At 37.4% G+C, this 18,267-nt stretch overlaps 1 protein-coding gene across 1 annotated transcript in view; it reads left to right on the top strand.

Annotated features, from left to right (window-relative positions):
* Dgki (diacylglycerol kinase iota) overlaps positions 1-18,267 on the top strand; it is a 423,036-nt gene that overhangs the window by 363,424 nt on the left and 41,345 nt on the right. The window contains 1 exon segment of the mRNA XM_042677203.1: positions 10,077-10,102. Coding sequence (XP_042533137.1) covers positions 10,077-10,102 — 26 coding nt within the window.

Raw genomic sequence — 18,267 nt, 5'->3', positions numbered from 1 at the left:
TCCACCTGTATCCCTATTTAAACAATTTGTTTTTTCCCTTCCCCTCTACAAATTATACTAACATCACATAAAATGAAAGCAGGGGTTATACTGTGGGGGAGGGACATAAAAAGCAACATAGAAATCATCTTATAAATATGTCAGAAACAATAGTAAGAAAGAAAAACCATTTGAATCCTTATCTTGGGGTTCATTTCACATAACATCAACTTATCTGACCTTTTCTGCTTGTCTCAGACATATACTAGTTATTGCAAATAAGGGAAACCATGGGACCTATGTTTCTTTGGGCCTGGCTTACGTCACTTAATATAATTTTTTCCAAGTCTTTCCAATTCCTAACAAATGGGGCAGTGTCATTCTTTCTGCTGGAGGCATAGAATTCTATTATATATATATATATATATATATATATATATATATATATATATCACATTTTCTTGATCCATTCATCTACTGAGGGACATCTGGGTTGGTTCTACATCTTAGCTATGGTAAATAATGCTGCAATAAACATAGTTGTGCTGGTAGCTTTAATATAGTCTTGTTTGTGATCATTTGGGTAAATGCCCAAAAGTGGGATTGCTGGGTCATAGGGGAGCTCTATGTGGAGTCTTTTGAGGAACCTCCACACTACTTTCCAAAGTGGTTGAACAAGTTTACACTCCCACCAACAATGTAGTAGGGTTCCCTTCTGTCCACATCCCCTCCAGCATCTGTTGTTATTAGAGTTCTTGATTATAGCCATTCTAACTGGGGTGAGGTGGAATCTCAATGTTGTTTTGATTTGCATTTCTTTTATGGGTAAAGAGGTTGAGCATTTCTTTATGTGTCTATTGGCATCCTTCTTTCCTCTTCAGAGAAGTTTCTCTTTCAGTCTTTAACCCACTTGTTTATTGGGCAGTTGTTTCTTTGAGGATTTGTTGTTGGGGGATTTAATTTTTTGATTTCCAGGTATATGTTAGATATGAGGCCCTTGTCCATTGTATGGCTAGTGAAGATCTTCTCCCAATCCGTGGGCTTTCTATTGATTTTGCTAGTTATGTCCTTTGCCATACAGAAGCTCTTCAATTTCATGCAATCCCAAAATACAGCATTTTCTATGAGTCTGGGCAACCGTTCATCTATTATACTAGGGAAGAGCAGGAGAAACTTCTGTTCTCTGGCGTCTGTTACCTAACTGTTCTTTTAGTTTTCCTTGATTTCTCATTTCTTTTCCTAGCCACAGGCACTGAGAATTTTCCAGACTCTTTCCAGTCATTTTCATACATTGGTGCCATTCAGATCCCTCTTGGTTACACCTCCTGATCCCACAGTGACTATGTGGGAACATGCAAGCCTCAACATCTCTCTCTCTGCTTCAGATGCTGTGCCATCTTCCTGTAAAGCCCCTGAGAAGCCCTGAGTGAGAATTTATCTCTCCACAGGGCACAACTTCCAAGCATATTTCAAGAAATCCAGCACTGCTGAGCAGATACCAGTTTCCCTCCTCCCCCTGCCAGCCCAGCCTCTGTTTGCCTCCATTCCTCTCTGTATTTCAGAGTCCAACTTCTTTTTAAAAATCAGGTTTTGTGTTTTACTGTGCCTGACTTATTTCATATAGCATCATGTCCTCTAAGTCTGTCCGTGTTGTCACACGTGACAGAATCGTTTTCCTTTTTATGGCCAAGTAGTATTCCGTTATATTCTTCTTCATCCAGTCATTGGGTGGTAGATTCGTATACAGATCCTATACAGTGTGGCTGTCTCCCTCAGGTGTTGATTTCATTTCCTTTGAATATATAGCCAGTGGTGAGATTGGAGGATAGGATGCTAATCCTATTTTTATTTTGTAAAAATAATCTTCCATAATGACTGCACTAATTTGTACTCTAACCAACAAATGATCCTTTTTCTCCACAGGCTTTGTTACGTTGGTATGTCTTTCTTTTTTCTTATTTATTGTAAAGGTGATGAACGGGGGAGGGGTTTACAGTTACATAAGTAAGGTAATGAGTACATTTCTTTTTTGGACACTATTATTCTCTCCCTCATTCTCTCCTGCTTTCCCCTCCCGCTCCTCTACCCTCCAAGTTGTAAAGTTCATTTCCAACTTAGTGTCTAGTGAGTACCATTGTTGTATTAGTTTATCCTTTGTCCTGCTGTTTCTGTGAATCCCTTTTCCTTCCAATGATCAGATAAACTTATATACAAGACAAGGGATATGGGAAACAAAATTTAAAAACCCACAAAACAAACAAAAAAGAGAAGGAAAGATGAAATAACTGCAAACAGCACATTACAGAACTCTCTTGTTTCCAATTCTTGGAGTTCATGTTGACATGCTTCATTATATATGGTCATGTGCACCTAGCAATTGGGCTTTTGTGATCCTTGGCTAAGAATGTCATAGACATAATCTAGTTATTACAAATGAGGGAAACCCTGCAACCTACATTTTTGGGGGCCTGGCTTACTTTGCTTAATATAAATTGTTCAAAGTTCTTCCATTTCTTTATTAATGGTGCAATGTCATTCTTTCTGATGGAAGCATAGAACTCCATTGTATGTATGTATACATATATATGTGTAAATATATATGTGTGTGTATATATATATGTATATATATACCACATATATATATGTGTGTATATATATATATGTATATATATACCACATTTTCTTGATCTATTCATCTACTGAGGGGCATCTGGGTTGGCTCCGTATCTTAGCTATGGTAAATAATGCTTCAATGAACATGGTTGTGCTGGTAAGTTTAGTTTGGACTTGTTTGTGGTCCTTGTAGTAAATGCCCAGGAATGGGATTGCTAGATTGTATCTTTTGAGGAACTTCCATACTGCTTTCCAGAGGGGTTGAACACTCCCATCAACAATGTAGTAGTGTTCCCTTTTGGCTGCATCCTTGCCAGCATCTGTTTTTATTAATTTTTTTGACAATAGCCATTCTAACAGAACTGAGGTGATATCTCATGGTGATTTTGTTTGCACTTCCCTTACAGCTGGTGATACTGAGCATTTTTTATATCCTTGTTAGTCATTGGTCTGACTTGACAAAACTCTATTCAAATCTTTTGGTTATCTTAAACTAGATTTTTTTTTTGCTGTTGTTACATATTTGGATCTTAATCCTGTATTATATGTATATCTTATACATATTTTTTTCCATTCAGTATGCTGTCTGTTCACTTGGTTGACTGTTTCTTTTGCTGGGAGAACACTTTTATGTTTAATGTAAGCTCATTGATCTGTTTATGCCTTTGTTGTGTTTGCTTTGAGATTTCACCAAATTTTCTTCTCATAGTTTCATTGTTTTAATTTTGCATTCAAGTCTTTTGTCTAGTCAGTTCTGTTCAGTATATTTTTACTTATTTATTCATTTATTTTTTATGTTCTTACTTACTTTGTTTGGTCAGTTGTGGGGCCCGAACTCAGGCCCTGGGCACTGTCCTTAAGCTCTTTTGCTCAAAGCTAGTGCTCTAGCACTATTAGCCACAGATCTACTGCTAGTTTTCTGGTGCTTAACTGGAGATAAGAGTCTCATGGATTTTTCCAGCCTGGACTTTGAACCACAATCCTCAGCTCTCACCCTCCTAAGTTGCTAAGATTACATGCGTGAACCACCAGGCCTGGATTTATTTTTATTTTTAAAATATGCCTTATTATCTACATATTTATGATATATAGAGTTGACTTTTGAACAAGATGTGAGGAAAAGGTCCATTGTCATTCTTCTGCATGTACATGTCTAGTTTCCCACATTGCTTAGTGAAGAGACTGTCCTTTCCTTGTTGGAGGTTTTTGGTAACTTTGTTGAAAACTGGTGGATTTATTTCACTCGTATTCATTCCCATTTCAGGGTCTATAGGTCTGCTTTAATTCCAGTATTACTATATCTCTGTGTAGTGTATTTGAAGTCAAATAGTGTGGTGCCTCTAGCATTTTCATTTTGCTTGTGTTTGTCTTGGCTACGTGGCCTTCTGTGGGTTTTTTTTTATGAATTTTAGGATTTTCTTCTCTATTTCTTTAAAGAATGTGATTGATACTTAGATTGCAGTTGTACTGAATCTGTAGAGCATATTTGAATAACACTAAGATAAATACGAATTTTTTCTCCTGATATGTGTCTGTTTCAATTTCTTCCATTAATTAGTGCTTTATGATAATATACTTTTAATCATTTATTTTCTCTTAATTTTCTTTCCCAATGCAATGGTGACAGTGGGAAAAACACCTTCAACTTTTCTATAATCGACTACTTGAAAGATTGGTTAAACCCACATTTTCGTTAGTTCTGGCATCTTTCTTCATTATTGCATTTCTTCTTTATGTTTCTCAGAGATTCTATTCTTTGTTTTACTCTTCTTCATTTCCCACTTTATCCATTTCTGAGTTTCATGGGAAGCTATTAAGAGTTTTTTACTATCTATTTAGCATCTGTCTATATTTGGTTTTCTTCGTGTGGTATTTTTGCCTAGATACCATGCATGGTGATCCTTTTATCATTATTCATAATATTTACATTGATCAAGTACTTTCTAATTTGGGTTAGATAATTGGGATTAGTGCATTGGCATGTCGCTGGAAGTGTGACTTTGGATAGGCTGTGTTCAGATCTTTCTTTGCTGTTTTCTCATTAGTGGGTTTTATCCAACTTATGCTTCACAGAATATACTGGCTAACAGTGATGTAGTTCGTGTCTCTTCAGCTAATGAAAACAATAACTCACTGTGGCCCAGAAACTTGGTCCAAATTTTACTCTACTTGATATCTCTTCTTGATAGATGGTGGTTTAGGTTCATAAATGGCTATTTTAGCCAAAGATGGTGTTCATTTTACTGGTTTTCACCTTCCATGTTATTTTTCATGGTTTTCAAGACAAATAGAAAGCTCAGAAATTTGTATTCTGCATTATTAACACAAAAATGTTGCAATAGTAGTCTTTAACTTCCTTTTACATTTGAATTTGTCTTAATCGTATATAGTCCATTATCCATGTCCTGCTCATTCAAAGCTACAAACCACACTGTGACTTTCAAACACTTATTCCATTTAGCCTGAAAGATAAATGGTATGCATCTCAAAATGGGTTCATAGATCCTGTATAAAATGGCATCTGTATTTTACTTCTTGAATCTTACGCTTTATTACTCCTTTGCATTTTAGCATTGCTGATTTATTGTGTATCTGATGAAATATTGTATTATTTCCTCCTCTTCATTTGCCTGTGGCTTCAGCCTGTCATTTTTCTCTGACCTAATAAGATCTTGTTCATTCCTCAAAGGCTACTTCAGATGGTTCTAAGAGGATTTTGAATCTTTCTTTCATTCTTTTGGAGAAGAATTGATCTCCCTCTGCCCTGTTTTACCTTTTTACTTTATGTGGACTGAGATTGTTATCCTTTACATGATGCTATTACAATTTACTTAGATCATTTCTTTCTCTAGGAGATTATGAATTTCCTGAAATTGTCCTTTGAATATTGTCATTAGGTTCTCAACTAATAATTTTAATCAATATGACATAAAATATTCAATACAAGTTACAGTTATTTGTGGCTTAATAACAAGAGAGGGATTTTTTTAATGCAGGTTTTGAGTTTTATTTCATCTGTGGATATTTTTTCACTTTGCTGAATTTGGATAAACTAACAATGTAAAATAAAGCTAAAATAAATAAAGCATAGTGAAAGCATAAATATTCTATAGATCATGATAGAGTCTGGTAAACAGGAAGGAAGAAAGCTATAAGTCATGGAGTTACCTGAAGGCTAGTATTAGTTTACATTAGGAGGGATGATGTGAGCTCCAATACAATATGCTCACAGAGGGAAAACATACAATCTGGGATAAAGCATATGTCATTTCTCAGGTATGGCAGGCAGAAATAAGCACCAGACATTGCTTCATGTCTCAGTTGACAAACTGAGTTCCTCAGTTGAGGAACGTATTGTATTCAACCTCTGTTTTAAAAACAACTCCATATATAGCTGATTTTAAGATTTTTTTTTTCCTCTCCTGGGCAAAGTTTTATAAATATATATATATTAATGTCCATTTCAAGCAGTAATGGATGGTGTGCATGTCCCTGTGGTATAATTTAGTGACTTTTTGCAGTGAAAGGTGAAATACTGAGTGAGAATTGACATACTCCATGTGTCTTAAAATTCCACCAATCCAGGCATGTGGGAGACATGCAGCCACAGAAACGCAACATGACTAATCCTCAGCAAACACGCTGAAATCGATAGTGCTCCCCCACGGCCTGGACGTACTGCGGAATGCATCCCCTGGGGACTTCAATGGAGCCATCTGGAAATTTTCAAATTTAATATTACGGCTTGGCTTTTGCAGAAACCCAGAAAAGGCCCCGTTTCCCAAGCTTTTCACCTGAGACCATGGAGTATCCATCAGCATAGATTCTCCTTTGTTCTTAGAACTCGGTGAGAAATTAACTGGAAAAGAAACAAACAGATCCAGGATCTGTTTGTTTTTATTTATCAGAAAACTCAAGAAAATGAAGACTCCCTCTTGTTACTGACTATTTTTGAGGCCTTTGGCAGCACAAGAAATGAGGTCATCTTGTTTCAAATCTGTGTTTCTTTTTAAACTCAATTTCCAACCCCATTTTACTCTGGACTCCACTTCCTTTATTTCACCAATCATTAAAACAGAAGATTGGTGTCTCTGGTTGGGTGATTTGGATGTCCTGTGGCACCGAGTACCACATTATCCCATGCTAGACCTCTAGCTTACTCCCAAGACTCTTTCCCTCACAGCTGGCTTCGTTGCTGGGCGACATGGTCTTGAAGTTCATTTGAAGGTGATATCAGAACTTTTTGAGGAGCTCTGGGATACATCTGAGTCTGAATGTCAGCATGCTATGCCACAGCTAATTCAATTTAATGCATCTGAGTCAAGGATACACTTCTATTAAGATTCAGGTCTTATCTGGTCATATGTACATAGTTTTTGATCTTTTCTACTTGTCCCAGACATATACTAGTTATTGCAAATAAGGGAAACCATGTTTCTTTGGGCCTGGCTTACTTCACTTAATATAATTTTTTCCAAGTCTTTCCATTTCCTAACAAATGGAGCAATGTCATTCTTTCTGATGGAGGCATAGAATTCCAGTGTGTGTGTGTGTGTGTGTGTGTGTGTGTGTGTGTGTACATATATATGCAATAAACATAGTTGTGCTGGTAGCTTTATAGTTTTATTTGTGATCATTTGGATAAATGCCCAAAAGTGGGATTGCTGGGTCAGAGGGGAGCTCTATGTGGAGTCTTTTGAGGAACCTCCATACTACTTTCCAAAGTGGTTGAACAAGTTTATACTCCTACCAACAATGTAGTAGCGTTCCCTTCTGTCCACATACCTTCCAGTCCACATCCCCTCCAGCCTCTGTTATTAGAGTTCTTGATTCTGCCTATTCTAACTGGAGTGAGGTGGAATCTCAATGTTGTTTTGATTTGCATTTCTTTTATGGCTAGAGAGGTTGAGCATTTCTTCATGTGTCTATTGGCATCCTTCTTTCCTCTTCAGAGAAGTTTCTCTTTAAGTCTTTAACCCACTTATTTATTGGGCAGTTGTTTCTTTGAGGATTTGTTGTTGGGGGATTTAATTTTTTCAGTTCCAAGTATATTTCAGATATGAGACCCTTGCCCGTTGTATGGCTAGCAAAGTTAAGTGAAATGAACCCCAAGATAGGGACACAAGTGGTTTTTCTTTCTTGATATTTTTTTCTAACATATTTATAAAGTACCTGTGATTTTTTTGTTGCTATGTATGTCCCTTCCCCATGGTATAACCCCTGTTTTCACTGTATTTGATGTCGGTATAATTTGGGGAGGGGAATGGAAAAAACAAAATGTTTAAATAGGGATACAGGTTGACCCATTGTAACAATAGATGTACATGACACTATGTTGAAAAACAAACTTTACAATTTAAGCTGGGTGGGGGGGTGGTGAGTTTAGTTGTAGAGGTGGGGGGGGAGGGTTGGTAGGGGAAAAGCAAAGGAGGAGGTAATAATGCATGTAATGTAACTGTAACCCCTCTGTACAGTATTTTCACAATAAAAAACTTATTAAAAAGAAGATTCAGGTCTAGCATGTAAAGGGATTACAATCTAAGAAAAAGACCAGACAGTACTAAATGAAGAAACTCTAAGGAGCTGATAATCAGCTCTACCCAGGAGGGACAATGGATATTTCTCCAGCGGTGATGAGTTAGTGACAGCAATGTGTTCTTGCTCACCATTCCTCATGTCAGTCTCCCAAACGTCAACTTTCTTTCTACCAAAATCTGGAGATGCTCTATTCAACATAGAACACTCTACTTGAGTTGGGTATGGTTGTTCACATCTATAATCCCAGCATTTGAGAAGTTAGGAATATGAGCCCAACCCATCCTGTAGAGACTATGAGGTGAGCCCGGGCTACAGAGGGAGATATTGTCTGTCAAAAAACAACAGCAATAGTTGGGTGCCAGTGGCTCACGCCTGTAATCCTAACTACTCAGGAGGCTGAGATCTGAGGATAGCAGTTCAAAGCCAGCCCTGGCAGGAAAGTCCATGAGACTCTTATCTCCAATAAACCACTCAGTAAACCAGAAGTGGTACTGTGGCTCAAGTGTTAGACCACAGCCTTGAGCTGAAGAGCTGAGGGACAGGGCCCAGGCCCAGAGTTCAAGCCCCATGATCTATCAAAACAAAAACAAAACAAAAACAAAAATAAAAAACAACAGCAAACACATGACGTTCAAAGGACACCATTAACCACTAATGGATGTTTAGGGTTTTCTTCCTATTACAACTGTGTCTTTATGTTTTACTGCTTACTTGTATCCTATTAATGATCAGATAAAGTGGTATCAAGCATCCCAAAATAGGTAACTTTTTTCTCCAGTTATTTCTATATCAACTAAATGATTCTTGCCTCCACATTTGTCCTCCTTTCTCATGAACATTCTTTGAAAGTAATAGATAGTACTATAGTGATTGATAAAGAAATAGAGATCATATCTACATTGCCCAACTCCTGTTTTTATCTTTGGTCATTGCCTTGCTCCAGATACTTTTAGGTCATTAACTGAGAGAAGACTCCTCCATAACCTAGGGGAAATGTATATGGCATTTGTCCTTCCTTCTGAAATTTTAATGATTCTAAATATGGCATCGTGGGTCTCTCATTCTTCATACAAAACCATAATTTAGCTGTCCAAATGGTAGTCTTTCACATTAGAAGTGAATTCCACTTTCTAGTGTGCTTTATTAGTCAGTGTACCACTACTAGGAGTCCCCAAAGAAGGAGAAAATGATTTTTATGGCCAATGTGATGATTCCTCTGATATCTGACTACCATAATTAGAGTTAGACCAATGAATCGTATGTAAAGTTGTTGCTATATCCAGTTGTAACACACACACACACACACACACACACACACACACACACACACACACACACACACATTGTCCTCTTGCCTTTTCTGATTCTTGAAGCTATACGGCCATAGATCAATTTTGCGAAGGTCTATGCCAAGGTCATTCAAACATTCAGTTCCATAAAGAGTGGAAATAAAAGTGATAATATCCATAAACATGCATGCCCTTTCCTCTACTTCATTCTCTCTCTCTTTTTACTTCCAAGTAGATCTCTTTTTACATAAATACACTCTATCTAGTAAGTATTTTTTGCCACTGTCCTTTTCTTGAAAAGCCTGGTCTTGAGCAGTAGGTAATACCATGTAATTTCACCCAATACATATTTTTAGGAATTCTCTTTTCTCTGTGATAAGTTGAGACTTAACTGATTTGTTGAATCCTGTGACACAGGATTGACAGACTGACATTTTAGAAACCTCCAACACCCAGCCGATTCAGGTAAGACTTGAGGATGATTGATTGGAATGCACCCTGAAGCCAGCACCTTAATTATACTGCCTACTCTATTGAATTTCTGTTGAATGGAATTTGGGGAGTATGATTTCTATCAGATGAGATGTGATTATTATCATTGCGGTATAAGCATATTTATCATGTTTCTTTTCTTTCTTTCTTTTTTTTTTTTTTTAGATCACCAGTCTCTTCAGAAGATCATGGTAAGAACTGGTCTTTTCTTTATACCAAATTCAAATTCATTATTGAAAGTTTTCCTTGGCCCTTATGTTTCTCTGTCAAAGCAAAGAATTACTCAAAGAATTACTGTTTCAGTACTGACCTTATATCTTTGATTACAAAACGTCAAACATCTTTTCACAAAACAGTGCACACTGGCTGAATATGATACATTATTTTCCAAATCTGTTATACCCAATTTGGTTGACAAATACTGTGAAATGTAATGGATTCTGCCTGGCTTCTATCCCTGTCACCAGAGGCTTTTGTGACTGGGCTAGGCATATATCTTCTTTGAAAAGATTTTCACTTTTTAAGTAGGGATAGGAAATATTCCCCAAAGCCCATGAGACATAGCAGGACTATGCCCCAGCACATCCATCTCCAGAATGTTCTAAGTTGGAATGGAAGCTAATTAGTGAGAGAGAAGCACGGTTACCTAGTTGAGGTGAATTATTTGCATTTTAAGAGACAGCTTGTTTCGCTCAAAGGACAAAATATCGAATTACCTCCTTCCTGACCTTTATTCATTGGTCTTTCAACATTGCTCATCTAGTGGTGATAATGAGTCGATTTAGTCATGTAGTTATATTGCACAAATATATCAATATTCACCTTTAACTAAGGGATGCGTATGTCTTTCTGGAGGTGTTAGAAACTGCCCCAATAACTCGGTAACCATCCTGTGGATTTCCTTTCTCTAGTTCACAAAACCAGCTCATAGCAAAACTATTCTCTTTGACCATAGGATGCAGTCTTTCCAAGAGACCAATAGCTGTGTCTGGCTTCCCAGTATTGTATTTTCATATGGATTAATTATTATTGTTTTTTGGGTCCGGTCATGGGGCCTGAACTCTGGGCCTGGGTGTTGTCCCTCAGCTCTTCAGCTCAAGGCTAGCGCTCTACCACTTGAGCCACAGCGTCACTTCCGGCTTTTTTTCTTTTTGCTTATGTGGTGCTGAGGAATCGAACCCAGGGCCTCAGGCATGCAAGGCAAGCGCTCAACCACTGAGCCACCTTCCCAGCCCCTCGTATGGATTAATTAATTAGCCTCCCTACTCTCTTTTTCCCTTCTCCACTCCAGACATATAGTACTATATCTATCACCATAGTTTCATTTCTCCCTACTTTTCCCCATGCTGTTCATGTAGAAAATGACTGCTTCCTTTGGCCATATAAATAATTTTTGCTTACCTTACCTCATTGTTTTGGAGAGCTTTCTCATCCACTGATTATTCTACCAAAAGTTTTTTTCCCCATTTTGTAGGGCTTAGTATGAAAATTTGATACTTTCTTTAGCAGATTCCTCTATTAGGCTGACTTCTTTGGTATGAATGGGTAGTTAACCTTAAAATGTATTTATTAAATGAATGTATTGAGGAAATAGGGGATGTGGGGTAATCTTTCTGCTGACACATCATAATGTCTCAATATTGGAATGAAGCTGTATTGTGTCCTATAGAAGAACCATAGGGAAAATTATGTTCAGGCCCATTAAGTCAAAATTAGGTAATCAACCACCTAATGGTAACCTGTTATTATATGCTATTTTGCTGATTGTTGCTGGTATGAATGGGTTTTTGATTGCATATTTATAGGTCCTTGGGCTTCCATGTCCAAATGATAAACTAGAAATTGTTTGAATTAGTTTCACTCTTAATGTCCTTTGGTTGTATTTGCTTTCCCATCTATAAGAATGTATCCTCCATTCAAAAACAGTGGCAGGGATTCTGAATTGCAATTTTCTGATCCATTAGGACTTATTAAAGGGTTATGAAATATCAATGAGCATATGACAAACCCTTTGAAACCTTGGATGGTGGCTGATACCAGGAAGATGTGCCCTCAGTGTTAAAAGTAATTGAGAATTGATTATGTTAACAACTCATATATTTGACTAATTGAAGAAACAATGTCAAAATTAGAAAGTTATTGTATTTTGTGATTTTAATAATGTATTAAATATCCAGGCTTCTCAATTTGCTTCTGTAACTTTTACAGTTGTTCAAATGTGTAATGCTGATTTTATCTAAATTTATCAAATTGTTTCTCATCTCCTATTTAATATATCTTTGGAGAAAAATTCTTTATATTTTTTGTTACAAGTATTTTCTATCTAGCACTCAATACATCTTCCCTTATGTTTACATGTTTTAAGACTTCTAGTTTGCTAAGGGCAACATAAAATCTCTTGAGTGTCTCACCATCCATCTTACATGCCATTTGCATACCATGACAACCTGGAGGGACATTTGTAAAAGAGGGAAGTCAAGATTTTCAAATTTATAGTAAAATCTTTGAAGCACATTGAACAAATGGATTTTGAAGTTGGAATGTAAAAGGAGCCAGACTTTGATCTTCTAGTTTGCTCAGTTTCCACCAATGACTTGCTTCCCTCCATGATCACTGCTTTTGAGACAATTCATTCTAGACAAATTTAGTCCAATCATCCTGCCATACTTCATTCCTATAGATGAGTTACAAGGATGTATCATTCTTTCTTGATTTTAGTTTGTTGTCTTTGCCTATAGAGCTAACCACATCTATTCTTTGTACCACCTCATGGATTGTTGTGCATTCTAATAGGAAATCATCCGTGAAATTGGCTTCTAGTATGTTAACAGTGGCTCTGATATAATATCATTTTTTTCCCTAGCAACTAGGTGGTCAGAGAGAAAGTACAGATTTACGGATGATGTTTGCCTAGCCTTGCATCTGGCCTTAATTTGAAAAGATAGAAGATGGAGGTTGTGTGTTAGTGACACATGACTACAGGCCCAGCTACTCAGGAATCTGAGGCAGGAGGCTTAGAAGCAGGCCAATATGGGCAATTTAACTAGACCCTACCTAAAAAAAAAAGAAAGGAAAAATTAAAATATAGGGGAATGGTTAAGGGGAGATCTCTCTCTTTCCACCTTATCGTAAGCATGAACTTTTTACTGGAAACCTTTATATGTGTATCAGAAAATACAGTTTGTTCCTCAGTGCCAAATTAAAGGCAGAGATTATGATTAGAAACATGGTAGAATAAGCAATACAAAAGCACAGCTGACCTTTAACTTATTTCTGTGAATATGAAAGAGTATCAAGGTCATTGAGAATAAAAGCTAAAGTGTATTGAGCACTTATGCCAAAATACTGTGCTGAAATGCTCCATATCATTGAATTTCACTTTTAATATATAACGTACTACAGTAGATGCATTCTCTCTAGCTTTGCAGTTGGAAGGGAAATAGGCCCAGAGTACTTTTAAGTAAGTTAAGAACTCCTTCTGGGTGTCGATGACTCACACCTGTAATCCTAGCTACTCAGGAGGCTGAGATCTGGGGATTGCAGTTCAAACAGCACCTGCAGCAAAAGGCTGTGAAACTCTCATCTCCAATAAACCATCAGAAAAACCTGAAGTGGCGCTGTAGCTCAGATGATAAGAGTGCTTGTCTTGAGCTGAAAAGCTGAGGGACAGCACTCAGTCCCAGAGTTCAAGCCCCATGACTGACCCCCCCACCCACAATAAAAAGAAAGAAAAAAGAAAAAGAACTCCTGACTAGTAAGTGGTAGAGTTCATTTTCAAACTTAATTCTGAAAGTCTGGCCCTCATCTTTCATCCACCACATTCCTGGGAAAGCACAGAAATGATTGTCAGCCTTAAGGTGAATTGACAGAATGATCAAGGGCAGGGGTAGGGGTGTTTCTTCCTTCTAACAAGAGTTTATTTACTGCTGTGTAAGTAATTCCTTTTTAATGACAACACAAAACAGAACAAAAAATAACAATCTCTCTCTCCTGCTGGGAATGATTTCATCCCTGTAGAAGAAGTGAAATACCAATGTCACATTTTCTCATAATTAGTTAACTGAGTGAAACCCGAGCTTCGGGGAAATGTGCCATGCTGCATCCCAGTGGGAACATTACATTTTAATGCGACATCTGGAAGCCGGAGTCCTACTCCTTGTCAGGAGATAAGCTTGGCAGTGATTGATTGCCCTGTCCTCTGAGTTTTCTCTGCATTTAGTGCCTCTCACTTCATCATTTAAATTGCTCCTGGAGCCGCCTCCTGTGCCCAGGCGACGACTCCAGCCCTGAGCTCTTTCTGTCATCAGAGCACGTTAGTTTATGGGCTGCTCAGAATGGTCGTTCGTAGGCCTCCACCTGTGCCAGCACATCAAGGGAAGGTCATCTTGCAACAAATGTCTGCTCTCCTACCAAGTAAAAGGCATTGATCCACTGGTTTGAAAGGAAATGCTGAACACCCTGCTTGCTTCCCTCTGGACCATCAGAACAGAGATATCCCTCTTCTGCCCCATCTCCTGGACTTGTCATGGCTGTCACATCTATAGTAGCTTTTTGGGTGGTTGCTGTTGTGGCAGTAACCGCAGACAAGGCACTCAGAGGTTTCTGGAAGTAAAGTTGTAACAAACACAATCACAGACTCCCAGGGTCCAAGCATGAGTCTGTGGACAGACTCGGAGGTGACTATAACAGGCTGTGCACATGTTGTGGTAGGACCCAGCTATATGACATCATTGCGCTCCCTGGCTAATTCACTTTTCTCACTACTATAAACATATACTCATTGATAAAGTTTGACTGAAACAGACACTTGCAAAATGTGTAAAATAAGCAGGACATGGGTGGCTCCTGCCTGTCATCCTAGCTACTCAGGAGGCTGAGATTCAGAGAACTGTAGGTTCAAAGCCAGGCTGAGCAGAAAAGTTTACTAGGCTCCATCTTCTAATAACCAGCAAAAAATAGGGCTGGGGACATGACTCCGATGGTAGTGCACCAGTGTAGCAAAAAAGCCAAAAGAAGGAAAGACCTTCAGTTCAAACTCCAGTACTAACCACCTTGACCCCCCCCCAAAAAAAAGGTGAACTACTTTGTCTGCTCAGATTAAATAACCAAAAGAAACCACTGTGATGCATTTATTAGACCAAGAAATAATAAATTTATTATAATCTGAAAGCATCATTTTTTGCCTTTCCAGGTTTTCTTCCATCTCCTGCAGAAGCTATTGCTATTCTGCCCTTTTGTCAGTCATGTTCCTATTTCTTTTTGTGTTTTTAGCACACGTATACTTACCAAAATATGGACTTGCATGTGATTATACATGCATACATGTATATCTCTCATTTATGGTGTTAGTGAGTTGTGCTTATTTTGCACTTTGACAATTTGAATCAGGGCATGTGTGCTCCTGCATTTACTTCTCGTGTTCAAATACAGTTTGTATGATTCATCTGTAATGAGCACTTTATTCATTTTACTAATTTTTCATGTAGTATAATATGCTATTGTACGAATATATAACAGTTTATGTATTCAACTCTGATCACACTTACTTAGGCTACAGAGTTTTTTGCTATTGCCATTAATACCACTAGGGACATTTGTTTTTTATATTCTTTCTGGTGTCTATGTGTCATCTAGAGGTAAAATCTAGGGATGATTTACATAGGTAGTAGATTACATGCATGTTTAATTCTCATTAGCATTCACTTCCTTATCGGTTTATAAAACGTGCTATCTTTCGATATCTGGATTTCTGGGGTTTACTTTTCTTATCTTTTCTTATACCAATGCCACACCGTTTTAATTGTGCTAACTTTGGCTTGAATTTTGCTGTCTAATAGAGGATGTACTCTGTAATCTCTACTTTTGCAGGAATATCTTGGTTTTATTTGGGCTTTTGAGTGTCATTTAAATTTTAGAATCAGTTTGCCCAGTTTTGTATTAAATTTTTTTCAGTTTGCCCAATTTTGTATTAAATTTTTTTTTGTATATGCCAGTCCTGGATCCCTATTCCCTTCCGCTCCCCAAATTATACCAACATCAAATACAGTGAAAACAGGGGTGGGAAGGATCTACAAAGCAACAATAAAATCACGTGGTACCTTATAAATAAGTTAAAAACAATAGCAAGAAAGAAAAAACCACTTGTGTCCTTATCTTGGGGTTCCTTTCGCTTAACATCATCTTATCTGACCTTTTAGGGAAATCATGGGACCTTCACTTAATTTTTTCCAAGTCTTTCCATTTCCTAACAAACGGGGCAATGTCATTCCTTCTGATGGAGGCATAGAATTCCATTGTGTATATATACCACATTTTCTTGATCCATTCATCTACTGAGGGGCATCTGGGTTGGTTCCATATCTTAACTATGGTAAATAATGCTGCAATAAACATAGTTGTGCTGGTACCTTTAGTATGATCTTGTTTGTGATCATTCTGCAATTCATGCAATCCCATTTGTCCAATCTTTCTTTGATTTGTTGTGTTTCTAAGTCTCTTTTAAGAAAATTTCAGCCTGTGCAAAGGAGACCTCGAGTTTCTCTTATTCCATCCTGTAATGTTTTCAGAGTGTCTGCTTTGACTCCGAGGTCTTTGGTCCATTTGGAGTTGATTTTGGTGCTGGGTGCTATATAAGGATCTATCTTTAGTTTTCTACAAGTAGTTAACCAATTTTGCCAACACCATTTACTGAAGTGGCTGTCTTTCTTCCATTCTATTTTTTTAGCTCTCTTATCGAAGATTAGCTGGCTATAAGTCTGTGAGTTAATTTCTGGGTTTTCCATTCTATTCCATTGGTCCTGAGGTCTGTTCTTGTGCCAGTGCCAAGCTGTTTTGATTACTATTGCTTTGTAGTAGAATTTGAAATTTGGTGTTGATATTCCTTCAGCATTGTTCTTTCTGTTAAGGATCATTTTTGCTATTCAGGGTCTTTTATTGTTCCATATGAATTTTTGGATTGCCCCTTCTATTTCCTTGAAGAATGAGATTGGAATATTGATAGGTATCGCATAGAATTTATAGATAGTCTTGGTAAATATGGTCATTTTCACGATATTGATCCTTCCAATCCAGGAGCATGGGAGGTTTTGCCACTAGGTTCTGTTTTGATTTCCTTCTTCAGGTTTTTAAAGTTTTCATCATAGAGGTCCTTCACATTTTATTTTTTGTAGGGCTATTACAAATGGAGTTGCTTTCTTGATTTCAGCCACACTCTTCTCATTGTTGGCATAGAGAAAAGTCGTTGATTTTTGAGGGTTAATTTTATTCCCTGGTACTTTGCCAAACTTATGAATCAGCTTGAGTAATTTGGGAGTGGAGTCCATGGGATTCTTTAAATACAAGACCATGTCATCTTCAAAGAGGGAGAGTTTTACTTCTTCTTTCCCTATTTGGATCCACTTTATGTTTGCCTCTTGTCTTATTGCTGTAGCTAGACATTCTAATTCTAAATTGAAGAGAAATGGAGAGAGCTAACATCCTTGTATCCTTCCTGAGTTTAGAGGAAATGGCTTTAGTTTTTTTACCATTAACTATAATTCTGGCTGAAGGTTGTCATATACAACCTTTATTGTATTGAGGAATGTTCCATGGATTCCTAATTTTTCCAGAACCTTCATCATAAAGGGGTGTTGGATCTTGTCAAATGCTTTTTCTGCATCTGTTGAGATAACCATGTGGTTCTTATCCTTGCTTTGTTGATGTGATGAATTATATTAAGTGATTTGCATGTATTGAACCAGCTTTGCATCCCTGAAATGAATCCTGTTTGATTGTGCTGTATGACTTTTTGGATGAATTGTTAAAGTCGATTGGCTAAAATTTTCTTGCAAAGTTTTGCATCGATGTTCATCAAAGAAATGGATCTATAGTTCTCTTTCTTTGATGAGTTCCTGCCTGGTTTTGGGATGAGGGTTATAATGGCTTCATAGAATGAGTTTGGTAGTGAACTTTCTCTTTCAATTTCATTGAAGAGTTGGAGGAATATTGGTGTGAGCTCTGTTTTGAAGGCCTTGTAGAATTCCGCCGTAAAACCATCTGGTCCTAGGCTTTTCTTAGATGGGAGGGCTCTTATTGCTGTTTCTATTTCAGTGCTTGATATGGGCCTGTTAAGATGGTTTAACTCATCTTGGTTTAGTTTCAGCATGTCAATATTTGCTAGGAAAAGGTCCATTTCTTCCAGATTGTCAAACTGATATCATAATGTTTTGAGAAGTACTCCCTTATAATGTTCTGAATCTTGGTTGTTTCTGTGGTGATCTTTCCATTCTGGTCTTTGACTTTGTTTATTTGGGTATATTCTCTTCTTTTTCTGATAAGATTGCTAAGGGTCTGTCAATTTTGTTAATTTTTTTCGAAG

The sequence above is a fragment of the Dipodomys spectabilis genome, unplaced genomic scaffold (genome assembly GCF_019054845.1).
Source record: "Dipodomys spectabilis isolate Male_0828 unplaced genomic scaffold, ASM1905484v1 ptg000034l, whole genome shotgun sequence".
Lineage (NCBI taxonomy): Eukaryota > Metazoa > Chordata > Mammalia > Rodentia > Heteromyidae > Dipodomys > Dipodomys spectabilis.
This window is presented reverse-complemented; position numbering and strand designations above follow the sequence as displayed.